The sequence below is a fragment of the Poecilia latipinna genome, unplaced genomic scaffold, assembly GCF_001443285.1.
Source record: "Poecilia latipinna isolate Pla-1442-1.1 unplaced genomic scaffold, P_latipinna-1.0 Scaffold144, whole genome shotgun sequence".
NCBI classification, from domain to species: Eukaryota; Metazoa; Chordata; class Actinopteri; order Cyprinodontiformes; family Poeciliidae; genus Poecilia; species Poecilia latipinna.
The window spans coordinates 278,866-305,179 of record NW_015112760.1 but is presented as its reverse complement, the minus strand read 5'-3'; the positions used below and the strand labels follow the sequence as shown (position 1 = coordinate 305,179).

At 40.6% G+C, this 26,314-nt stretch overlaps 1 protein-coding gene across 2 annotated transcripts in view; it reads left to right on the top strand.

The window, feature by feature from the left end:
* skap1 (src kinase associated phosphoprotein 1) overlaps positions 1-26,314 on the top strand; it is a 42,294-nt gene that overhangs the window by 14,360 nt on the left and 1,620 nt on the right. The window contains exons 5-12 of one of the 2 annotated variants that reach the window (XM_015029106.1): positions 6,612-6,695; positions 6,788-6,871; positions 6,954-7,078; positions 7,851-7,914; positions 9,886-10,071; positions 14,187-14,240; positions 14,353-14,462; positions 25,979-26,081. In XM_015029106.1, the coding sequence (XP_014884592.1) occupies positions 6,612-6,695; positions 6,788-6,871; positions 6,954-7,078; positions 7,851-7,914; positions 9,886-10,071; positions 14,187-14,240; positions 14,353-14,462; positions 25,979-26,071 (800 nt within the window). In that variant the 3' untranslated portion in view covers positions 26,072-26,081. The remainder of the gene's footprint in view (positions 1-6,611; positions 6,696-6,787; positions 6,872-6,953; positions 7,079-7,850; positions 7,915-9,885; positions 10,072-14,186; positions 14,241-14,352; positions 14,463-25,978; positions 26,082-26,314) is intronic. The other variant, XM_015029107.1, reaches the window with a different exon arrangement.

Genomic DNA, 26,314 nt, shown 5'->3' with positions numbered 1-26,314 from the left:
AGTGAAGAAGCTGACTTCAGTTTATAGATTTTAATGTGTAATGGAAAAGGAAGAAAAAGCAGCTGGTTTCCTGAATTATGACTAGATAATAGAATAAAGCAAAATAAATAAATAAAATAAAAAAGACTCCTGATGAATCTATTTAAAAAAATAATTTACAAAATAATGTAAAAAGTTTTCCCAGAGCAAAGAGAAAATTATGTTGTAATCATATAGACGTCAGAATTAAGCCCAGTTTCCTTTGATAATGTGCATTTAAGAAAATATAAAAAATTATATTACATGTAGAAGGTATATATATCTAATATTTGTGCTTTAATATAATTTTTTCACTTAACATATTTTCTTTACCAACTGATTAAAATAGAAGCCCATCAGTCTGTGTTTAGTATGCACATCTTGTATGCATAATAAGAAAAGCATTTAGTTCAATTTTAAGAATATTTAAATTTTAGCCCTATATTTTAACATTTTAATGTTTTTTTTTTTGTCTTATATTGGTCTTGTTATATTTGTGAAGTACTAGTTTATTTTTTATCCCTAAAAGGTGCTTAACACATAAACACAATTTGCATTATTGTGGAAATCAAAAAAATGAAGATTGTGATCAGTCTCTTTCAATACAGAAATGTATGACTTCATGGAGTCAACCTTTTTCTAGCAGTTGGCAAGAAACTTTTCTGTGTTCAAAATGTTTTTCACTGATCTGAGATAATATTCAATGTGTTTTCATGAGACGTGAGCAGAAAATCATCACATTCATCAGAAGTAAAGATCTGAAAATCTCAGTCTGTGTGGAAATAATCTATATAATGTTTCACTAAGTGGACTGGGTTACTGAAACAAATGAGCTTTTCAATAATATTGTAATTTATTTAATATGACTGTCATGTTCCTGAATCTATCTGACATTTCCTAGATGGATGCTCCATCAAAAAGGCCATTGATCTTTGCTAATAACTCAGACTAGATTTCTCTTCTAAATGATTCTCAGATGTTCCTCAGATGTCTTTTTTTGTAAACTCTCAAATTGTTTAACACAACATAATTGATTGTATTGAATAATCATAAAAAAGCCTCCTAGTCTTTTACTCAGAATACAAAATTTACAGCATAATTAGTTCTTTTTTTTATGTTTTTCTCCCTTCGAAATTAAATCTTCAGTGGAGAAATCGTAATAAATACAATCACAGTGATGTTCATTTTCTTGATTCAGATTGAAATCTAATGGCATTTGATTAAACAAACAAAATGAAATGTCATCTTGAGTCTTAAGTCAGGCAAAAATAATGCAGAATAACATGAGTTTTTTTTATTGGCTTTCAAAGGAGACTGATTAATGGAAATGAAAAAATGACATTTTAATAAACTCAAAGCTCTTCTATGCAGAATAAATTACAGGGAACAAAAATGTAGAACAATGTCGAGGGAAATGTGTACAGCATGCACATATTTATCCTGCAAGCAGAGCATCATGTGACGTCACGCACTGATGAAAATTTTATGGCCTGGGCTTTGTTAAACTCTGACCTTTGACCTGCTTATCACTGATCAAGAGGCATCTGGCCTTTTGCAGACTGATTGGTGCATCTCTGATATTTGTTTATTTTTGGAGCAGATGTGTTTTATGATTGCAGTATTCAGATTTTCAACTGGCTTTAACAGCCCATGTTAGCGGCTAGCACAGCTAGCATTGGAAAAAAAAATAAAGGCAGTCTCCATGTGTATTTCCATAAGAATGTAGATCCTTACCTGATCTCTGAGATTTCCAAATGCCTATCAGCATCTAAACATCCGGCACGCTCCATGACAGACTGAGGTTTAAACCTCAAACTCATAAAACGACATCTCTGTGTGTTCACTGATGGGCTAAAGATCCGATTTTTGAGTTGCCACTGTCACCAGATCAGGGTCAGTCAAGCTGAAAATCCTCCGTTGACCACCACACGCTTCAAATATTGATCCTGCAGAGATTTGTTTGTGTGTTAAGTGGAAAACATAACGCAGCGGCTGAATGCTGTCGGTGCCTGTCTCTCTGCCTGAAACGCACGCTGCCACTCGTTTCTCCAGCACCATCAACATCTTCAGCCCGTTTCACTGCTTTCATACCCTCTTTTTTTTTTTGTTGGGTTATGACCACCGTCGGATCTAATGTAACGCGCGAGTCTTCCCGCTCGACCATTTCCCTTCACTTTGATTCACTTTCCTTCCAGCCTTTGATTGACTTTCAGCCTAACTAAAGTGGATTTTAATGAGAGAATACATTAACTCCCTCTGGTCATGCGAGCATAAATCAGCTTTTTCTTGCGGGATCAACTGCTGAGCTCATACCGCCACGCTGAGGGAGTGTGAATAACCAAATGAGAGATTGCGGCTGTGGCGAAGCTGCTGGCAGCTCAGATGCATCGTGGCGCGTCCCCTCCGAGTTTAACACGAGTTCAGGACGCCGACAGAAACGGATCGCTTGTTGCCACGCGGGTCAGCTCGCTCCTGGGGAGCCGCCCTTTCGTCAGGATCAATTAAACGCATATTTCTGGTCGATTCCTATTGATTATTTCCTCCCATTTGTAAATTGGGTGACTCGGATCTTTTTCTTGCTGATGAGCTCCATCAGATTCGGTTAGCATGGACCTGTAGCGGCTCCTCACCTTGATTTACGAAACGCGGCAGGTCCCGACGTCGCATCTATCAGCTTCTCTGTGTTGGTAATTGCACTCAGCTAAATAGGTTATGCTGAAATATCAATAAATTGCCATCAAATTAATGTCAATACCAAAGCCGTGGATGGTGCTAATTAAAACGCAAAAGGGCTGAAAATGAAGCCGTGGCATTGCTCTGAATAATTGATAACCCAATTTATGATTTTTATGAAAGAGTGCCGTCTGTCTGCGGTTCTGATGAGGCCTTAATTAGATGCATTAATGTGTCTCTCTGTGGCCGTACTCGAACTCCAAACTCAAACACCATGATAGTTTTTGTGGGGTGTTTAATGCTCTAAATTGCACATTTTCGAATAACAGTGGCTCTAAACGCCCACTTAAGGTTGCGTTTGCTCCAGTGGAGGTGCTGGTGGGGGGATTCTTACGGTTTCCACTCGGGTTGTTTTTCCTCTTCCGGGTGGGATCAAACACTAACCAGCGGGATGTTTTTATCTCGTGCTGCTACCGTGTGGAGGAACGGAGAACTAATGTGTGTGTGTGTGTGTGTGCGTGTGTTTGCGCGCGTTCGCTTCAAGTTTCACACAAAGGAGAATCCAGTGAGGTCGGGTCACCTGGCGATAAAGTGCTAAGCACGCATGAATGTGTAATGTTTATTGACTCTGGAGGATCGGAGCGATCCTCTGTTGATTTTTTTTTTTTTTTTTTTAGCTCCTCATCCATTACCTGAGCTCGACCTTTGAGATAAATGAAGAGCGAGGGAAGCAGACGGATGAGGGGATTAAGGGAGAGTCGCAACGGGGAAGTAAGGCCGAAGGGGGAAGGAAAGAAAAAAGACAGACCGCCGGCGGATAAATGAGGTGGAGGAGCGTAATGATCGCTGTTTGTTATGATGTACAGAATCAAGTTCTCTTTGACAAAACAGTCCTTAGCACCTCTGTATTTATAGTGTCAGCGGTCAGTCCATCGGCAGAGGCGGGCGGATGATGTGTAGGAGTGTTAGTGCCGTGAGCGCTGTTCTGGAATGACCCGCTCATCCGTCAGGACCACAAACCTGAGCAGTGTTGGATCTCAGCTTGCTGTCATATTTAAAGTTATGCAGATGAAAAACTACATTGAGGATTGGGATGCAGATAAGGGGGAAAAAAAAATAAAAATTCTGCACCCTTTTGCTTTTGTGGTAGATTTTTTTTTTTAAGAATGAGACTCATTGGGGAGTTCCTGTGAGTCTGAAGTTGGGGGGGGGGGGCTCTTTGTTTAAACCAGATCAGCCGGTTGTGGGATGACATGTTTGGTTTTTCGCAGCAGTTAAGCAGACCTTTTTCTGAGCGGGGAGAGGGGGACGCCGGCATTCCCCTTGTCATCCCTGACCTGAATAGAGGTGTCATGCTGATTTATGTAAATGGAGTTTAAAATGTGCCTCTGTTTCAAGACTTAAAAAGGCACCTCTTGCTGTTCCTGTGTGTTTCCCTCCATGTTGACTAATATATTCAGAGGAAGCTCTGCTTTGACGACTCACAGAAAATCATGGAAGATGGCTTTTATGCCGCCCAGGAGTCAAGTTCCTCTCGGCGGCCAGAAAATGGACCCGACATTAAGATAAGGGATCATCCAGTTACTGGTATCAAGATGGAACAAGTTACCGTTTCAACCACAAGGGCCAAAGGATTTTAAAGTCTTCTAGAAGTGATGTCAGAAAAAAAAGTGCCGAAGAGACCAGAGTTTTCTATGGCTGTTTGAAGCAGAGTAGGAAAATGCTGCTCCTCCCTCATTTGTTACATGTTCAACTTATTACCAGTAATCTGTGTTTTTGTTTCAATCTGTGCATAAAAATTTAAATCACAGTGAATGTGTGTAAGAATCAATATATCTGTGTTATTTTGGAAGTGGTAGGAATGGTTGTTGCTCTCATAAAACAAATAAATAAATAGCATCTATATCATGTTATACATTTTGTTTTAGAATTTTTTAAAATAAATACTTTCATACATTAAAACTACATTAGTTTACTCATTATATCATAGAAAATTCATTCCAGCACATTCCTAATTTACAACTTTATCATTATACCATGAACAAAATATGCAAATCGTAGTAGAGACCCCCGTAACCATGGGGATTAAGACCTCAACTTCCTGCTAAATCCACAAATACTTAAAACCTCCTTTTAAAAACACTTATAGGTGCCTGTTTTAAGTGTGCAAACGCCAAATATACTCTAATATTTATGAATACGCACAACGGAAACCGTCTTAGCACTAAAGCAGAATCTAACTTCTTACTTATCTCTGCTTGGGGGAACAGCCAATCAGCAGCAAGGAAAATGAATGCTGCTCTCGGATTGGCTGCTTTACGAATGTCAGACAGTAGCACGTCCAGTAGTACTGCACCGATGTATTTCAGCTTCCCAAGCTGCATTTTCTTTTGACTATTTAAGATATGCTCTCCGAAACAAATCAGGGAATGGAAGGCAAATAATTTAAATTACGTTCCACAGGAAAATCCACAAAGAGTTGGGCATCTGGTGTATTTTTAAAATATGGACAGTATTGTGAAATTGGATTTTAGTAGTTTTCTGTAAATGCTTACGATTTCATACATGTCACACGATGTCACTGTACATTTTATATTTTTGTTTTCATTTAAACTAGAGACTGTTAGTCTCTTCGGCTTCCTGTCTGTCTGTTTAGACGATTCTCATCTCGACTTCTGACCCCAACAATCATTTGGAAGAATTCTCAGCAGCAATTAAGAAAGAGAAGAATGTTAAGAAAGTATTTTCCAAGCTGAATTATGAACAAGTCATATCAAAACAGAGAGCTAACATTACGCTGGCGATTCTGCAGATTTCTCCCTTAGCAAAGATCCACATAAGAGCCAAGACACGTGTTTACAGAGGATATTTTGTAGCTGTATTCATTTAGAAAATAAAATGAGACAGTTTCTGATATATCTAAAATGTGGAACATGATATCAAATCTCTAAAACGTAGCATGAAGGCGATCCTGGGAAAACAAAGTATCCGTTTTTGTTAAAAGACAAAGAAAAAACCCCCCACCATCGTTATGTAATTATCAACTTCATAAATTTGCACTAAACTAAACCAAAAACAAATGGATTCCTTATTAAGCCCAAAAATTTGGTTATTGCTTTATTGAAATGTTGACATTTGATTCATTAATGTCATTAAGATAAAACCTTTTTTTTGCATTTAGTTTTGAACAAATCCTGTGAAAAATGTGAAAAAAAAAAAAAAAACCAGATAAACTGAATTTGGAAAAAGGTAAAACAGGTTAATTTATCTAAATGATGCATGATATACTGTTACATGTGTTTCAAGAATTAAGAACCTAATAAAAAAGTGTAATCAAGACAAACTTTACATGAAAAGTGCGTTGAAAGTGTAATCTTTTAGGGCTTTTTTTTTTTTGCACTTATTGAAATAATTCCCACTGCTGCCCTCAAGTAAAACTCAAACATCCAACCGAAGGACCAACAAAATCTCACAGTGCTGTATTCATTACTGACATATTACACTAATTAACTTTGGAGTTTTGAAGCTTCGCTACTGTCCTATCATGTTTGCAGAGCGAGGAGTTGTTGGATCCCCACAGGAAGGTTGCTCTCATTAAACTGTTATGTGAGCAGATGAATGGACTGCAGTGCTCAGTAGCACTGTAAATGTATTGATCGAAGTTTCCTGAAGCCTTGCGGGGGATGTATTTGATCCTCATGGTTGGGAAATTTTGAAACTGATGAGCGTTCGTGCGTTTCCTAAGGAGTAAAGGAGGTTTAAGTGCAGCTTATCTGGCGTCAGAAAGGGCGTTTATTGACGATCGAATTAGTTGACTGAAAGTTGTAACGTAAAACATTTAAAAATGTTCTGATCTGATAAAATATACTAGGACTTAAGTTGAGTACTTTTTTTTTAATTATTATTTTTGCTTTTCTTAGCAGATTTAGGCGACATCCCCCCAATTGGAGCGCAGGAACTTACCAACAACTTGAAACAGGGCTTCCTGGAGAAGAAACGAAAAGGTATAACAGAGCCTCACCCATATCCTGCAAGCTATATTTATATGTCATACTCTAATCACTCACGTTTGCTTATGAATACTTTCTTTCTTCAGATCACAGCTTCTTCGGCTCAGAGTGGCAGAAGAGATGGTGCGTCCTGAACCACTCCGTGTTTTACTACTTTGGGAGCGACAAAGGTTCGTCGGTCGCTGCAGGAAACATTGCAGCCGCACAAAGTGAATCAGATAACAGCCTACCATGTGTTCCGCCTCCCGACAGATAAACAGCAGAAAGGCTCATTTTATATCAGTGACTATAGCGTGCAGCTGTCGAGCAGCCTGAGAAAAGACTCCAAAAAAAACGCCTGCTTCGAGTTCACGGCTCCCGGTCGACGGGCCTTCCAGGTCGGTTCTTATTATTCACCGTAGAGCTGTCTCATTTTCGGCGCCGACATTTAGTCATGTCATTGCAGCTCCTGCAGACAATTATACTCACATCTGCAGAATGATTATATGAAAACAGCTGGAGGAAGCTAATAAGAATGTCATTTTTTTTTTTTTATATATATTATTTATCGCCACGAGACAGAGGTGGCAGATGAAGTTTCCTTTTTTTCTGCAGAAGAGCTTTTGTTGTTTGTTTGGAAAGTCTGAAAATACCTCAGATATCAATAAAAGCATGACATAATATTTGCATTTTTAACTGTAATTACAAGATATTTTCATGATAGGTAACCGTCAATAAAAATGCTTGACTTGTAAAATCCATACAATTTTGACTTTATTTCAAATGTACTTAAATACTTAAAAATTTTGCTCTATATATTTATTATTTGCAAATAATAGCTTTATTTAGAAAACATTTCAATTAAAAAATGTCCATTTATTATTTTAAAAATGATTACATCCTTTGTACCTAACAATTAATTATTTAACAGATTTTTGACAGAAAATTAATGGGTTTTTTTTCTTCAAATGTAGCTTTCATTTCACTTATGCTTATTATTACTCAATTTTAAAATATTTTACAAAATTCCTAAGCACTTTAATGTCAATAAATTGTGTCCAAATCTTTTTGTCAAACGTTTGGTTAAAATGTCATATTAATGTAATATTTAGGAACATATCCAGATGATAACTGCAGAGTTTAGATTTATTATTTCCGCTCTCTTTGCAGTTCACTGCCAGCAGCCCTCAAGACGCCCGCGAGTGGGTGGACCAAATAAATTTTGTCCTGAAGGGTAAGACATCATCTCTTTGTGTCTCTTTCCTGGAGCTTTGTAATGTGATGTCTCGTCTCTGTTTTGTTTTTTTTGTTTTTTTTGTTACAACTTTTTACAGGTTGAAAAGCCTCACAACATAAGGAAAATGCAATAATAATAACAACAATGGAATAAAATTTATTTTAGCTGACGTTTTAAAAGGTTGATAAGAAAATACATTTGAAGATTGAAAAAATTATTGTTCCCCCCCCCCCCTCCATCCGAGTTGTTATTGTGTTTCCCTCGGCGCAAAAAGGTCAGGAGTGCGTGGGAACTCTTTATCATCTCTTTCTGGAAAACAGCCGATCTGTCACCAACTACACAACCAGACACATAAGTCCTGAATCCTCTCCTTCCACTTGTCGACCCACAAGGTGATGTGCGTCCTTGTGTCCCTCTAGTTTTCCTCCACCCCGTTCAACTGCGCCTCCCGCTACCCTCCTACCGAATTCCAGCTTACAGGAAATTGATTGGTAGATGTTCTGGTTATCCTCCAGTGACATTGATTTCTGCTTGGTTGCTGCTGGATGGCGGAGGACCTGATACCCTGTGTTGCAGCGGCCAGTCGCTCGCAATGAGACAGCTCCTCCATCTGAGCGAGCCCATCGCGTCTCCGGCTCTCTAAAATGGGCTTGGGCCGGCCTTCTGTGTGCGGGAAGTAACAGACACTCTGCAGTTTGTCTTACGTCCTCCAATCATGGTTCTGCTTCACAGTCTAGTCCGGGTGCAACGTATAAAGACGGTTGTTTATGGTTAAAGCAAATGTAAAAACACACCAGCAGGTCGTGATTGTCAAAATATACTTGGATTTTTATGTTTTTTTTTTTTTTTATAATTGGAACCCTTTAAAGTGAAACAGCAAAGATTGGTAATGAAGGCAAAAGCTACCATTGTGAATTTTCTGGTTCTTTTTTTGAGCTCCCTGCAAAATGTAACAAAACTGCTTTTAAATAGTCATACATGAGTGTTTTTTCTGTCTTTTTTTTTTTTTTTTTTACTAAATATGTTTAATAAATCCCAGAATTTCTCAAAACTACCAACAATTTTAAGGATTTAACCCCTTAAATGCCAGTTTAGTTGCTTCAAACTTTCCAACTGTTATTTTAACGCACTTTATATATAATCAAATGTTTGACGTTAAAATTACTAGAGACACACATTTAATTGATTAAGCCATGTATACAGACAAAACATTTAATAATGATACTGATAGCTGAAGAACTAAAAGAGAGAAATGCGATAAACAAATAAATAAAATTAAACTTATAAAAACAGAATTTACAGCAACTTAGACGGTTCAAATAAAATGTGCAACATAACGTATTGTAGTGACAATGACATGATAACATAATCAAAAACATTATTCACAATATTTATTACTTCAATAGTGCTAAAATAATAAGACAGACTATAAATGGCTATTATAAAAGCTGCTAAAAGCTGAAATTGAAATAAAATGAAATGAGATAATAATTGGCTGTAAACTTCACTGCATCTTTGTTTTGCATCTTCAAAAATATCCAAACTCTCAACGTCTCTCAGGCTTTCAGCTCATTACTGCAAACCAAAACAGACTCCTCACTAAATATTTTGGTTCCCACTTTAAGTACCAAGAGAAGACCTGAGGAGTCTGTAGAACAAAACCAAATCTGATAAATATGTTTGGCTAAGACCATTACAACTTACAATTTTATGATGAATGCAGAAAATGTACCGTCGCTGTGATGAAATCTCGCTGGCTGCTGTTTGTGACTCCTGGTGTACACTCACTGTTCTCGCAACAGAAGCGCAGACGTGTGCACTGTTTTAAGAGTTTGTTTCAGCCGATCGTACACCTCCATTTTTTTTTTTTATTGCAAGACATTTTTTTTAGCAGCAGCAGGAAAAAGGTCTGTTTTCTCTACCAAATGAAATCTGCTGGGTTTTACAGTGTTTCTCTTTTCCTCATAGATCTCAGCTCCAGCGTCATCCCCGTCGACGACGATGAGTATGAGGACGAGTACGATGACATTGAGGGCCTCAGTTCCCCACTGCCGCCATCCGTGGCCCAGGTTTCGCAGGTCAGCAAGCAAATAAGACGACAAGAGAAGCATGAACCTGAGGAGGATGAAGACGACATCTATGAGGAACTGCCAGGTATGCCACCGCCTGACATAAATGAATTCAAACACCTTCAGATCAGTTCAAGAACAGTGCATTGAGGGCTTTATAGAATGGGTTTCAAAGGGCGACCAGCTGCATCCAAACCTTACGTTGCCAGAGCAACACAAGGTATCGGATGCTGTGGTGTTAAGCACCTGCTACTTCACTCGAGATCAGTGAATATGTGTTTTCTGGAGTGGTACATCTAGTTTTTTTTCCAGCTGTGAGAAGAATGATTCTTACACTGCATTTTGCTGTGGGGACTGTTTTTCAAGAGTTTTATCCGTTTGAATGAAAGGAAGAGTTTAAAGTTTCAACAAACAAGGAGATTTTGGATAAACATGAGCCATGCATAAGCCAGTTTGATGTGGAAGAGCTTGACTGGTTTATACACAATCCTGACTCTAACCTGAAAGAACACCTTTCGGGTAAATTAAAGCACAGACTGGATACCATTCCTTATTGTCCAACATCAGTGTCTGACCTCACAAATGTGCTGTTCAAAGAATGGTCAGAAATTCCTATCAGCATCCCAGAAGATTTAAAGCTGTTGTAGTTATGTCACATTAAAGTTATGGAGGAAGAAGAAAATAGGTACACTATTTTAGCTGTATAGCAAATCGGGAAGAGTTGAAAGATTGACCAGAGAGACTCAATCTTCTGGAGTAGCTGGTGTGAATTATGGTACAGTTAACACCCAGCTTGTGGAGGTTATCCACCCTCATGGTCTGCAGCTAGAAAATATTAACACTGGGTGAAAAAAGAAAAAGTCAGATGGGTCACATTCAATGAAATATGAATTTAAAATTTCATTTACGAAATCCAAAATATCCAGATGCATAAATTATGACTACGTTTAGTTTGCATGCTGGCGAGATGGCCATTCCTTAAACTAATTTAAATTGTTTTGTCAGAGTCAACGCTGTAGTAATGAGAAAGCTACTAGCAAAATAAATGTGGTGCATTTCGAGTTTGAAAAGTAGAAATACCACTTATTTACTGTGACACGAGGCCTTTAAAAGTGATAATAAAACTGCAATAAACATGTAACAGTTCATTGTTACGTCTTTACTCTATTTAACTGCAACAGCCATATTAGCTTGTGTGGTTGTGTTGCTCAAAGACCTTTGACCTTATATTTCAGGAGCCTAATTTCTGGTATGAAGTAGCCCACAGAGTAATTGTGATTCTGTGGACTACTTTCTTATTATAATTATTCAGTTGTGAAGAAGGAAGTGCACCTCTGGCTCTCTGCTTCAACTTAATTTTTGTCACGTTCAACTTAAAAATCTCAAACTAAACATAATAAGTGAGCTACCTTTCAATTAACTGTTCATTTCTGAACTATTACCACACATTCTTCAGTTGTATTAAAAAGCTGCTGTTCAGTGTGCGATTTGTAATTGCCTATTTAATAGTGCGCATTGTAATATTGTTGAAACAGCAGTCTGTGGTTTATGATCATCAGCGATATGAGAACAGCATATGTTAGGACATATTTATACCCAAAAGCAATCCGTTAGATCCGGTTTAGACCTGCATCACAGTTCATGCTGCTGTTGCTTATTTATGTTCCATGTTATTGGAAATTGACCAACATCCATTTTTTAGAAAGCAGCGAGGTGCCTCAGGTGTCTTCTTATTTCCACCCGGACTGATTTCTCATTTAAAATCAACACTAATAAGCTCAGCCGTGCCGCTGCTGCAGGGCTGCTCAGGACAGCAGAAGATGCGAGATCCTCTTCCTCCTTATCTGGTAGTAGTTTGGAAATGCTCCGTCATAGAACGTCCAATTAGCTAATGTTGCCTGGCAACAAATAGCCTCCAGTTCAACCCGCTAAGCAGAGTTTTGGGGGCTAAAAATTGCCTAGCAACAGCAGTTTAGCAGAAAGGAAGGAAAAAGCGGCGTCTCGGAGGCCTTAAAATAGTCCTCAACGCCTCGTCGTTCGCAGAAGTTGGATGTCGAATGACGAGAGCCCGGAAACAAAGTCTGTGTTCGGCTTCGTCCTGAGACCGGGCCGCAAGATCCCAAGAAGGACAAAAGAGGCGATCTGATCTTCTCAGCGCCGTCGTCCATCACTGTTCCTATTAAATAAGATACATCAAGATTCTGTTTCACTCAGTGAGTACATTACCTTCGCCAAAATCGCTGGTGAAAGGGAAATCAGTCTTCAGACTGTCACGCCGCCGTTCAAAGCCATCTGGGAAGAGGTAGAGACCCTGACCACAGATGGCATATCGAATGACGAGCTCTTTCGTTCACTTTCTCACCCCCAAAGCTTATCAATCACTCTGCTCCACTCTGTGCTCACCAACAGCTTTTACACAGTGATTATAGGCCGGTAAATTATTAAAATCTCCACTAATCAGGGCTGCAGATGAGCAGAGCTGATGGTAATAGATATATTCCTTTGCTAAATCAAAAGAAACAGCACCAGCGCATAAATTTACAAAAGCAAGTGTCGTCACTCGTGTTCTTTCCTGAAAACTTGTTGAAGTTAAACATCGAGAATTCTGCAAAATTGCATGCTTTAGGCAGATTGCAGGCTTCAGGTTCTGATGACTGATTTAAATCACTTTAATGTGGAAAAGCATCAGGCCGTAGCAGCGGCTGCTCCGCCGTGTGACGCCCCTCTCTCTGCCACTCGAGGACCGCTGAACAAATGTTTAGAAGCAAAGCAAACCAAATTAAAACGAGTCCTCGGGATGGAAAAAGAAGATGGTGACTTTCTGCATCCAGAGACACAAACTGAACTCGCATCCAGAAATACTTAAGTGTGTGTGTGTGTGTGTGCACGTGTGTGTGTGTGTGTGTGTGTTTGATCTCTGCTTCTCTTCCTGGAACGGAGAGGTGCTGGTCGTGCTGGAAGGTGGATAGTGTTGCTGCGTTGTGGCATCGCTGTCAGCCCTCTTCTGTGCACGATGGATGTGGGAGTCGCAGCAGGCGGATCACTGTGTCACAGAGCAGACCGGTGGGTGCCACGCCCCGCAGGCACAGGAACCTCCGCCTCTGCGGGACTTCAAGACCGCTTCTGCTGCTTCTTTGGCGTTTCCGTGCAGTTCTGCTCCTAGACGAGGGAGAAGAGCCATTATAGATTTGCTAAGGATTTCATTTTTACCAGCAATTTTTTTCCTTCTGTGATTTTTATTTGTCCTCATCAGAATGATCAATTATATGTACAGTCATAATTATCATTGCAGAATAATATACGCAGTTGTCCTGTTTATGTTTCCAGCTTTTGGTTTTATGGTATATTGTATCGTTTTCCATCCGTTACTCTTGTTGTGATCCTTTCTAAAAGATGCACAAGACAAACATTTTTCTTATTTTTGCCCAGTAGCTCTCTCTCTCTCTCTCTCTCTCTCTCTCTCTCTCTCTCTCTATATATATATATATATATATATATATATATATATATATATATATGCATGTTGCAATAAAGTGAAGCCAGTAGTTTCTTTATTCAATTATTACACCACCATTAGGGTCTAATACTCTATTTAGTGGCATAAAAATGATTGGAGACAATCAAATAATCAATAAATAAAACACAGAATACAGATGGATGCATTGATCAGACATTTCCTGGCCGATACAGGATTTTTTCCCTGAGCTCTGACTCTCCTCTTGCAGCAGAAACATTGATAGAAAGAGACGTTTATGAGGCTGAAAAAGAGTTAGATTATTCCCAGTAACACGTTGTAGCATATTTCCTTACCTTTACTTGATTTATTACTAAACTCTAAGGTGCAGCTGCAGTTGATCCAGTTTTTTAAAGGCTGAAAATCATGGGTGATTTTTGTTTCGATGTAATAAATGGTGAAAATAATTCTGATGTTTCATCATTTGACCTGCAGATTACCGATCAGAGGAAAACAGGCTGATACCAATCTCTGATCTGATTAATTGGTACATTTATCTAAATGAAGTAAAATAACTTTTTAGATGTCATTTATTGATAAATGTTCCTGTTTGGTCTATTAAAAGCATACTTTTCTATAAATTTGGGAATAAGCCAATGAAATTTGTTGTTTCTTCTTTATTTATGTAAATTATTTACTATTTATTACAAGTGTCTTACAGTAACCACTGTATTTTGTTTCTTTAGAGGACGATCTGCAAGAACAAGTGGAAGAGACTGCTGAGAAGAACAATCAGTCAGGTGAGAATGTAATTTTTAAGGTTTCCAAATCGCTAACAGAAAGCAGCCGTTTCCCAGAGGTCAAAGCTTTTTGCCTCATCTGAGTGAATTCGTGCGCCGTGTTTCCTTCCAGCCTCGTCTTCAGAATACGCCAACTACTACCAGGGTTTGTGGGACTGCGAGGCCGACGAGACGGATGAGCTGGACTTTAAGAGAGGGGATCTCATCTACATCGTTAGCAAGGTGGGTGGAAGAGGTTGCTTCAGCTTCCCTCTGATTTCTGGACTTTCTTCCAATTTGTTGTTGTGAGCTTGGTGGCAGCTGCTCTTTATTTCTAATGAGAGAAAATTCCCAGAGTGCTCTCTCTGACTTGTTGATCAGCCGTCCCAAATGAGATGCTGATTAAAAAAAAAAACAACAACAACAAAAAAAGTGTAATTATTTAAGGGTTAAACAACATCAGCTCTGGTGATCGCCTCGCGAACATGCTGATATCCCCAACATCTAAATTCCCTCCCGTTAGCGAGAGCTCGCATCTCGCCGCAGCACAGAAGCGCCGACAGCTGCATTGTCTATTCCCGGGCCGCCGGGGTGAAGTGCCATTCGGATGCTGCGTAATGGTGCTGTTGTTCATTACGGAGCCTCTATCGCAGGGGTTAATTGAGCAGGCAGCCATGCGAGGCTCTTCCTTTCCGTTTGATGTAAACTGCAGGTGAAAGCCATCCTGCATCTCAGCTCTTTTCTCCCCAATCTGTTTCCTCGTGTTTTATGGCCGCCGCGCAGCTACATGCAGAGTATCTACCAGTGAAAAGACATCCTACTGGAAATCAATGGCTTGTAATTTGGGCACTTCTCCTCCTCTTCTGCGGAGTGGGACTTGTTCCCAGACTGTTGCGATTGGTCGACTTCAAATTGAATCATCATGCTCTGTGTTTAGGCCAAATTATATGAGGAGGGGAGGCAAGATGAAGGAAGAGGCTTATTTGTTTATAATTATGTAATTGTTAGTTTTGTTGAATTTTAATAATTTACTGTGGAATAAAAGAGGAAAATATTTTATATTTGCTCCTGATAAAGACACATAAAGCAAAAGCTCCCTTTACAGGAGAGGGAAGTAAATATCCCCCTCAAACATTTTCATATTTTGTCAAATAGAGTTTTGGAGTGGAAAGGCAAAATGATATATTACTTACCACATTTCGGAGCTGGTGGCGATCCAACCATCTAAACTTTTAACACACCGGTGCATCACATTACCTTCAGAAATCACTAAATTAGTAAACAAGCTGAAGATCATAGCCTTTACAGATTTTTGTGTGTTTGCATTTTCATCCTCCTGACTCATCATTTTGCAGAACAGCTTTTCTCTGCAGTCACAGCTGCCAGCTGTGCCACATGTACAGACTGAAACTGGTCCCATTCTTCTTTGTAAAACGGATCAACCTCTGCCGGACGGGACGGAGAGCATCTTTGAATAGTAATATTTGAGCCTTGTCACAGATTTTTGTTTGTATTTCGGTTTGGACTTGGACCACTGTCTCTCTCTGGCTGTATGTTTAGGCTCTTTGTCCTGCTAGAAGGTGAAGATTGTCCTTGTATTTACCTCCACCCTGTATTTACCTCCTGCTGAGGATGTTCTGCCACCGTCATGTCGCGCCATTCGCATCATGTCTTCAGGATGTTGGTGTTTCTCCACCACCATGAGCTTCCTACATGGTTTGCAACAAACAGCAAACAAGACTTTCATATGGCTGTCAGAGAAAAGGGGACAGAATACAAATTCACGCCACACTTTTCAGACTTTTATTGGTTAAAAATACCAATCTACTTCACAGTTATAGTGAAGTATATTGGTAGAGTCAAACTAATTTTCATTTTGGAGCTCATAGATGTTTTGATAAAGCTACCTGTTAAATTAAAGCTTTATCTGTATTCAATGAGTACATCTTACAATAAATAGTATTGTAAGATACTATTTATCTTATAATAAATAGTATCTTTATTTTAAGATAAAGATACTATTTATCTTACTTTGGAACTGCACAAATAAAAACTGATTTGATTCGACTGATAAAATAATGAGTTCTGGTTTTCTAGTGTCTTGAGGGCCACACCAATAGCTATGGCGGGCCGGATTTGGCCCATGGGCCTTGAGTTTGACACCTGTGGTCTGCACCATAAAATAAAACGCCAGTGGGAAAACAATAATGTCTGTGGTTCTAACTTGCCAAAATGTAGAAAAGTTCAAAGGGTGTAAAAACTTTTTGCCAAGCATTTTTCTCGGTCGTGCTCTGAATGCGGCGGAGCCGCTCTCCTCCGTCTGCGTGTTCTGGGTGATTTGGGGGGGAAAAATGTCAAAGCGCCTGCCTTCATTTTTCATATAATGCTGGCAAAAGCAGGAAAACTTGAAAGTAACAAAAAGGGAGCTGGCTCTGTAGAACGGAGTCGCCCCCCACACCGCCTGAGCTCTGCTCCCTGGATTATATTTCACCATGTAGATCCTGTTACTGCGTCACCGAGGGGCTTAAAAGAAATCTACGACGTCCAAGTTGGAAGCAAGGGCTGCTTGTTTTTATCCCCTAATCTTAATGACACAGATCACTCTTGTTTTGTCAAGCAGGAAGATAAAGTCATAACATGGATACAAGCTGCGGCACTCCGACTGTCTTCTAATAGATTTAAAGTGTGGTTGTAAATTATTTAGATGAGATTTCCGAATGCTTGGCTTTCCTCGAGAACACGACTCAGCCCGTGTCCCCGTTTTGCGTTCTAATAGCGCCGCGTTGCCCTCATGAATTGTATTATTTGGATTATTGCCTGTAATCGGCTGTTTTGTTTTAATGAGGCCTCGGGGAGGGCTTCCCTGCGCCTCTGCACACAGACCCTCGCTGTTGTTGGGGCTTTACAGGGGAGGGATTCCTGGGATCCCTGACCTCGGTGAGTAAAATACGGGCCCTTGGCTAGAACTCAAGCTTGTCGTTTAACTGGGGGGGACCCAGACGCACGAAATGGCCGCAATAAAACCAGGGCCCATAAATTCTCTCGGAGGGTGGGAGGCCTGCTTGTCTCTGCTGTTATGTCAACACTGACCATAATTACAGGGTAATAAGGACACGCTCTAAGTGCTAAATCAATGGTGCTAACAAACTGTTATTTTTAAAGCTAGCATGTGATTGACTGCTGAAGTGCAGAGTGGGGCAGCCACGGGCGGGGTGTCATATGGCTGTGAACTGAGGAGGACATGCCGATTGTATAAAAGGCCCTCATCCATCATTATTGATCCCTCGCTTACTGTAAAGTGGGGGCATTTTTACTGTATTTGTGTTTTTTCCCCCCTCCCCCGTGTATTGCTGCGTGCGCACACATTGCTGACAAAATAAATAAATTAGGAACCTCACAACTCATACGAATCCCATTAGTTCGAGGGAATTAATCTCGTAGCGTGAATCTTTCGATGATGTCTAACACGCCTTCTGCAGAGCTCGATGGGGATGTTCAGCCTGCTGATACATGAGGTGGCAACACACCGTAAAATCCATCTTTTTTTTTCTTTTTTTTTTTTCTGCAGCATTTCACTTTCTTAAAGCTTGCATTTTTTCCCTAATGCATTTCCTGGTCAATATAGGTTTTATAAATGCAGTTAACACTGCATGAAATATTAGAGTTTCCCCCACAAACAGAAAGACGGATTCTGTCCGTTGCTAATCTATGCTCTTTCAGATTCTCATCAATCTGATTTTTCGCCTTTTCCGTAAGAATCACAAGCTAGATTTTATGGAGTATTAGTACTCTCCTCTTGACTGTACTTGTTTCCCATTTAGGTTCAAATACATTTTTTAAATTTAGCTAAAGTGTCTCAGATGCTGTGTCCTTAAAATCGTAAGCATGGGCAAGCTGGCAAAGTTCCAAACAGATGAAAATCTCTCCAGAAATGTTCTTTGGCTTAAATCAGTGGAACGTCTGGTCAAATCAAACGTTGTGAAAAAAGTCAAGAGTACTCACAGACTTAAAATTGTACTAAAAAAAAAAAGAACACATATTTTAAAAAGCATCCATTAAAGAAACTATTTTAGGCAGCACTCTGTTATCAGCAATAATAACAGGATGTGGGTAACTTTCTCTTTAAAAAAGTGCTTTCTATATTTAACCAAGTTTCATAAATTCAATAAAAGCAGATTTTGGTTCCACACAGTCTGATCCTATTCACTGAGAAATTTAAGAGTGCAAAAAACATGGTTATTATTATATGTACATATATATTTGATAATTAGAAGATGAATACTTTTTTTGCACGTAACATTTTTCATTGTAAGAAGATTTTAATTTCTTGGAAATAGTTTTGCCCTAACTGGGGGACCAGATGTGTGTCATTCCTAATTTAAAGTCCAGGGGCCACAAATGGTCCACAGGCCGCATTTTGGACATCCATGTCCTAAATGCCTTGTTATGCAGAGTTCCTATGCTGTGTTGAAAAACATGCAGCTTGATTTTATCCTTTTCCAACTATGGATGAGGAGAGAAAAAAGGAAATTGAGTGCAGACAACTATTTGAGTTGCCTTTATTTTCTATCATAAACTCCAGCAATTTCCACTCAAGTAATTTGTATTAATTTAATTTGTATTAAGCACAGAATCAGAATATATAATTGAAACCAAATATACACACACACTACACAGTATAAGAAGACGCATAAACGGATATCTACTTCACTCTGACATTAAATTAGACCAAACTTCACTGGCGGGTAGGATTACCAAAATTATTTATCAGAATAGTAAGAGATATTTCTTTAAGCTTTCTTCAAAGTCAGTTTACATACACTTTTCTAGTGTTTGGTAGCTCCTCGCAGCAATTTGCTGGGAATTTGACCCATTCCTCCTGGCAGAACATCGACAAAGTTCACACAGTTCAGCCCCCCAACTTTTCTGTAGGACTGAGATCAAAGTTTGTCCAAAACATTGACTTTGTTGTGCTAAAGCCTGTTTGTAATTTGGCAGTGTGGTCAAGGTCACTGTGCATTTGGACCAAGCTGGTGTCCAACCTTCAGGTTTGTGTCTGGTGGCTTGAGATGTTGCTTCAATATTTCCACATATTTCCACTCGTGACGGCACGAGCAGTTCAGCAGTCGCTCCTGCATGGATTCATTCTTAGACACCTGAATTTTATCTAAAACTCCAGCATGTCCCTGGCCAGTCACAGCGTCTATCTGTAATCTTCTGTGCTGTAAGTTTAGATGAAGCTGGAAATGATTTTGCCAGTCTCAAAAATGTCTAAGCCTGCTTAGACTTGGGTCAGAATGAGATTCTTACAACATGATAGCCATGTGTGAACATACCATGGTCTTCCAGTGTAATGGCATTAACACGAAAAAGAAAAAAAATTAAGAAAGAAAATAAACAGTTATTTCAAATTTACAAAAAAGGGGGGATTTTAATGGTATCCATAACATTCGTTGATTTTGATACATGTAGAAAAAACACCTGTTATAGTAGAGCTATTTTCAATTAGCTTTATTTATTGTGAATTAAATAAAGGCATCAGAGATCATAAACTGTGTTTTAATGAATTTGTATTTATTGTAGGATAATCCAGTCTGAGGTTTTCATGCCAAAAAGTTTATGAAATGGCCCTTTACTGCACTGCCAATGCTCATATTTGACAATATGTGAAATTATAAAGACAGTAAAACTCAAGGAGGTAAATCTTTTGTGCTGTTGGAAACGAAGGCATTTGAGTCTAGAAAAATATGCAATTGTCCAGTGGAAAGTTTACAGGAAACCCAGTTGAACAGCTGGATTTTTACTGCAGGAAGTGATAAAGTCATGATTGTGATTTTTTTCTGTATGAAGCATATTGCCTACCCCTTCCTCCATCCTGGCCTGTATTCGCTCTGCAGCCAGATTTCCCTGCAGTTTCTCGCTCTTAATTTTGCTCCACCTCGTGTGCATCAGACCGGTCCCGCACTGAACTAGGAGGTATGTCCCGCATTCTTGCCCTCTAATTTATGTATCCCTAATCAAAAGACCGCAGCTCTACAGGTCAGCTGTCACATTCCTGTATTCCCACAGGCACTCATGGGGAACGGCAGGATGGAGTGGGAAGAGATTTATGGCACAAACCCAGTCCAGGGTCCTTAAAACTCTGGCAGGCGTTGCTGCCACCTCTCCCCTCTCGTCCTCCCTTCTCGCTTCCCTCACTCCCGTTCCTCCTCCCGAGCAGAGTCAGGAGAGAGCGAGCCAAGGCAGCGGGCTCGGCCAATCCGACGCGAGCTCCCGAAGCAGAGCGTCACCTCTGATTTGACACAAACGTATCGCTGGACGGAGCGTGTGAGAACGTGGATACCACTGACACCTTGTGGTGAATTCAAGCAGACCTGTAATGATTCCAACGTCTTCAGAAGATTTCAATTCTGATGAGAATTTATATATATACACACACAGCTTCTGCTTGTATTGCTTGAAACTGTCTCCTTTGAGGACGTTTTTATGTCTTATAAGCAACTCGTTTTCCTGTCTGCTCTAAAAGAGGAAAAGTGGGCAAACAATCGGATGGGAAAAGTCAAGCAACAGAGACAAAGAGTGTGGAAGGAGGGTTTGTGGGGGAATGGGGGGGTTCTCTTTTCTTTAGTATGAACTCTGTCACACACCAATTTAAAGACCCCAAGCTGCTTTTGTGGCCATAGACACCGAGTCACTATAGACAGGCAAGACATCCTATTTACCACCCAAAGTAGCAGGGGGCGAGTCTGGGGTCCGGGGTCATGCAGGAGGCAGCGGTCATCCCCCGGTCAACTACAGTAGGTCATTATTCAGCCCAAGCCAATAGCCCCGAACCGCGTCCGAGCAGCCCACCCCCCAATCCATTCCGCTTAATTATTATAAATGAGGGGCGGCATAAACAGCCATCATTACAGACACTCAGTGGCATACACAAATCCACTTTAAATTGCTATTAAGTTAGGAAGCGATCTGTAATCCCAGGCGTGTGTTAGAACGGAGCAAGCAGGCTTTTCTTTTTATTAAATCTCATCGTCCCTGAGATATTTTCAAGCGTTCTCGCGCTCCGTCACGTTTCCAATTTGGAGCCAATTCGTTGATTTAATTAAAAGCCCACTTGGAAAAACGGACACTAAGTAGCCATTCCCATCTCTGGCTACGTGCGGCTATCATCTGTGTTTTATTTTTATATTTTTTTTGTTTACATACATTTTCGCTGAAAACTTTAACTTCACAGTGTGTTCGATCCACTTTTTTGCATTGTCCCTTGTTCCGTACCTGGAATTATTTACATTTAAAAAAGAAAATCATGTTTTTTTTCCTTTAACTAGATTTTTTCACTGTATCAGCACCTTGAAATGGCTTTCTTCCATCTTTTTACAACGCTTTAGAAAAATACTGACTCTCCTCAAGCTTCTTCACAAGCACAGACTTCATCCAATCTGACTGAGCTGGTGCTTTCTTGCAAAGAAGAATGTTTAAATATTTCCGTCTCACGTGAAAAACAGACTGGAGAGCATCTGCGAACATCAGTTTTGAAGTCTTTCCACACTCTTGACTCATAAACGTACTTTGATTGAACTGTCCTGCATTTATCTCCGGCTGGATGTTCATTGTCTTCCTGCTCTCCGGTTAGGAGGCTTTTGCAGCCTCTAACAGGTGGTTTGCACCTGTTTGAGATTCAAAGCTCCCACCTGAGCTTTCAAGCCCCTGCAGATTTACCTTGGACCTTTTGGCTGCTTCCCTGATGAATGCTCGCCTTGTCTGCTCTGATAAATCACGTGGACAGACATGTCTTGTTAGTTCTGCAGCTCCTCGATGTTAAGATGACGAATTGAACAGAGCTCTGAGATGTTCAAAGCTCGGAATATTGTTCTGTGACCTAACCCTGTTTAAAGCTTCTGCACATCTTCCCAACCTGCCTCTGTTTGTTTTCTGATGTTCTCTAAGGATGAGCGATAGGAAATTAAGGCCTTATCAGAATATATTCCAACGATAAGAGGTAATTATTGCTTCTTTTTTCGGGAGCTGTGTCCCATTAGTAAGAGCCCCCAAAACACGAATACTTCTCTTTGTGAAGTAAAATGCTTCTTTAGGACACCAAAAGGTTGCATAAAGAACTGTGATTAATATGATTACACTGAAAATCTGAACTGCATTTAGTCATAATTTCAAATACATTGAGATTTATTTATTGATGCTTTCATTGGACAGACAGTGGAAAAAAAATAGTAAAACTAATAATCCCAATACTGACAGATTTGGGGATTTGAAACATTAACTTTTGTTTTTTTATGACTTCAATAAATCTAAATTATTATCATAAGACATTTATCACGATAAATGAACATTCTTTCTGTTCTCTAACAAATCTCCTTCACACAACACCTGGATTCATGCTGAGATTAAATTAGATGTTCTCTTTTTCTTTAGTTCTTAGCATTTTATTCAAGGGTATTAAAGTCAAAGGGGTAAAATACAAATACTACAATTTGTATACTTATTTTATTTAAAAAAAAATTACAATCATGAATCATTTTCAAACCACTTTAATTATGCTCTGCACAGAAATGGCCTGCCATATAAAACCCCAAACTGCGATGACGTTTGTCGTCGTAACTTTTGAAAAAATTAGAAAATTTCAAGAGGTATGAATATTTTTTTGGGCGGGCTTTGTGGCTCCAAATCCATTCTGAGAAAAGTCTGTCCCCCCGTTTCTGGCATTATGAAGTGTATCTGTGCAAGCAGTGAGGCGGCTCCTAGATGCTGCAGAGACCTGCAGTGCATCTGGTGAGCGTGCGCCGAGACGACAGAGGAGAAGGGATTGAAAACAAACAAGGCGAGGATGGAGGCAGAAAGGCTGCTGCAGGAGAGATGGGAAAAGTAGAGAGAGAGAGAGGGAACAGGAGGAAAAGATGGAGGGGGCTGGAAATGTGGAAGGAGGGAGAGATTGTAACAAGCAGGCGGCGGGTTCAGCGGCAGGGCAATGAGAGACTTCCTGCGCTCCATCACGCCCAAGGCCTGCCTCAGTCAGCTGGTGGCCGAGCAGAGATGCCTCATGTGTCAGGCTTATTAGCGCTCCCCCTAGTTTGTATGCATTTGGGATTACATGCGAGTGGGTGTGTTTCCACCAGGAGAAGGTTAGTGTGTGTGTGAGAGCGAGAGAAAAATAAAACAAAAAAAAGAGGGAAAGAAAAGGACTGATGTTTAGGAATTTCTTATTTTTTTTAAATGGAAAAAAATGTGGCTTATCAGAAGAGGAGCAGGTTTTTGTTTTTTGCTGCATAATGGCGGCGTGACACCTGCCTCGCCCGACTAAACCTCCACTCACCTTCTCCCCGCTCCCGACTCGGGAAGCTGTCAGTCTGCCCCTCCGCTCGCGCGCCGTGAGCGATGGGCCTATCAGGAATGCCGCCATTAGCCAGCCCCCTGAGTGGTAAATAAACGATCGCGCCGGTACACTGCAGGTGTTGTCATAGCAACCCACTCTCCATTGCCGGCCCCGCCCACGCTCACTCCGAGCTCTCTCGGCGGAGGAGTCACCGGGAGGTCAGCGAGTCGACGCGCGGCCGCCACCACGACACGGCGCTGTTCGACGCCCCCACACACACCTCCCAGCCTCTTCCTGCCCCTCAATGCTGGCAAATACCCCCCTTGCCCCCAAAACACAGACAGACAACCCCAATCTGTCTCACGTTAGCACTCCCAAACTTCTTCAGCTCGTTTCGTGTCTAGATCCAAAATAACCCCAGACACAGGCAGCGGCGGCAGAAGGACGCCGTGAGAAAGGGGAGAATGTTTTTAAGTCATTTGGGTAATTCACTCTCCGTAGCTTTTTTGGAATGTCCCTATTACAGCAGGTGTACTCTGGATGAACCCATTTCAAGTACGGGGAAGATGGACTCGGCACGCCTGACAGACTCCCGCTGCCATCGGCGCTCACTCTGCGATGCGGCAGTTGTATTAAAATGGCGGCGTTGATAATCCAAAAGACCTTTCTCGGGGAGAATTTGAGACCGGCTGCACAGATGGGCGGCGGAGATAAATAAAGCTCTCTGTCACTACGGTTGGTGGAATAGTGCTGCGACGCCCCCAAGGGAGAGCAGAACGGTTTTGCTCCCCTCACTCTGATCTGCCTCCACCCCACCCCCGTCCGTCTGTTTCCTCTCTCTCCCGTTCCTTTCCAACAGGAACCACGGCCAGCTTTCCGGATTGTCCCCCTCTCTAAGCCTTGTGGGAAGCATAAAAGCCCCATTTCAGCCAAACTTTCTCCCTTCGTTAGGAACAGAGACACAGTGAGGGCGGCCCAGCACGCCCCGACCTCCCCAGTCAGAGCGGAAAGCGATGAGGCCTGGGTGGACAATCTACTTATGTCTGTTTGTGCTCTAAAGACTCCCGAGTCTCGCGGTTTGTCACCGTCTGAACGGTTCATCCATCCTGGCTGTCCAGGAAGCGCTCATTAGCTGCAGGCCTCATTCCTCTGGCTGCAGAGAGAGGTGTCAAGTCCCGCAGATCGCCTAAACCTCTGACACGGAGCGCTTCATCATGTCAGAGTTTGTTTGTGCTTCTGCGACTGGAAGCAGAGCCGTCGAATGCTCACCGACCGACACCGACACGTCCTCGTGTTCGTGTTTCATCTCCTGCGGCCAGTTTTCAATCCGCCTGAGAGCAGAGACGACGGGCCAGCCGGTCGGGTTCAGGTCCTGCTGCTTTGATCAGATGATCAAAGGTGATCAATAAATCTCAAGAGAGTTTCTGTTAATCACACCGGTTCTTCGTGGACCCTTAAATGATCTCATTTATTTGATATTTTCAAATACGTCTTTGTTGAATATTTAATACCCACTTGCCTTCAATTGGAAATACTTTAAATTCATTTGCTGCATCAAGTCAAATTGAATTGAAAAAGAGCGACTTAAAACACAAATCTTAAATATTTACATCAGTCAGATTGCAACTTAAATTTTATGTTTTCACTAAACCATTTTTTTTCTTTTATCACAATTGACTACTTATTAAATTTCACAAATTCACTTGAATCAAAAATCCTTAGATTAAATATTTAATGTTTTTCTTTTTTTCTTCTATCAATGTGGAAAAAGTCTTTCATAGTAGGAAAATATTTCCTAAAATGTTAATTTGCTGCATTGTGTTTGATTTATCTATTAATTACTTAGTTCTTCTTATTTATTATTATTCTGTTCATAGATAAAACTCAAATTTGACTCTTTTTTTTAAATGTAGAAGCTATTTTCAAAAAGAAGCCGCATTAAGTCCTTCCAGGGAAAACGTCTCGACTTAATTAGTCTAGTGAAAGGAGGCCAACTGTGTTTATGGCTTTTGAGCAATTAAAAAAAAAAAAAGCTGTTTTACTTTAGACTCTTACTATGCTGATTGCCTTGTTTACCGTTTTGCCCAGTTTTTTAATGAAAACCCCTCGAGGCTAATGAGCCCCAGTGTGTATTAAAATATTGTGAACGGCTGTTTGTTGAATGGGATGTGGTTTCTTGCTTGTCCTTCGCTTGTAATTGACTTCACGCAGAAGGAAAACAATCTCAGCCTCGTAGTTTTTGCATTTTTTTTTAAGGCCTGTTTTAATTTTCCTCGACCTCACGCTCGCGCAGCGTAGTTGGAGATCAAATCATGCAAACGGCTTCTGCAATCATGTGGAAATCATCGATATTTGCACTTGGGATTTATTTTTGTTTGCTATTCCCGGAAGCCCTCGGAGATTTCATCGTTTGCTCCCTTCTTGTGTTCAGGAGTACAACATCCACGGCTGGTGGGTCGGCGAACTGAACGGCACCGTGGGCATCGTCCCCAAGGACTTCCTGCAGCCCGCCTACATCCTCTGAGCTCCAACAGGTACCCAGGCACTCTCTTATCATGAGCATTATGGACCATTACTGTGGCCTAATACACAGAAACAGTTCCCCTGGTACTCATCCAGATTGCCACTGAGGTATATTCAGTCGTTGACCTGCCGTTTATGGCATCTGCTGGCTGGGACAAGTACTGCACGAGGCAATCCGAGAGCCGTAATGGCCAGTGCTTGTGAATAAATATGCGCGACGAAAGCCTGATTACAGCGACGGTTG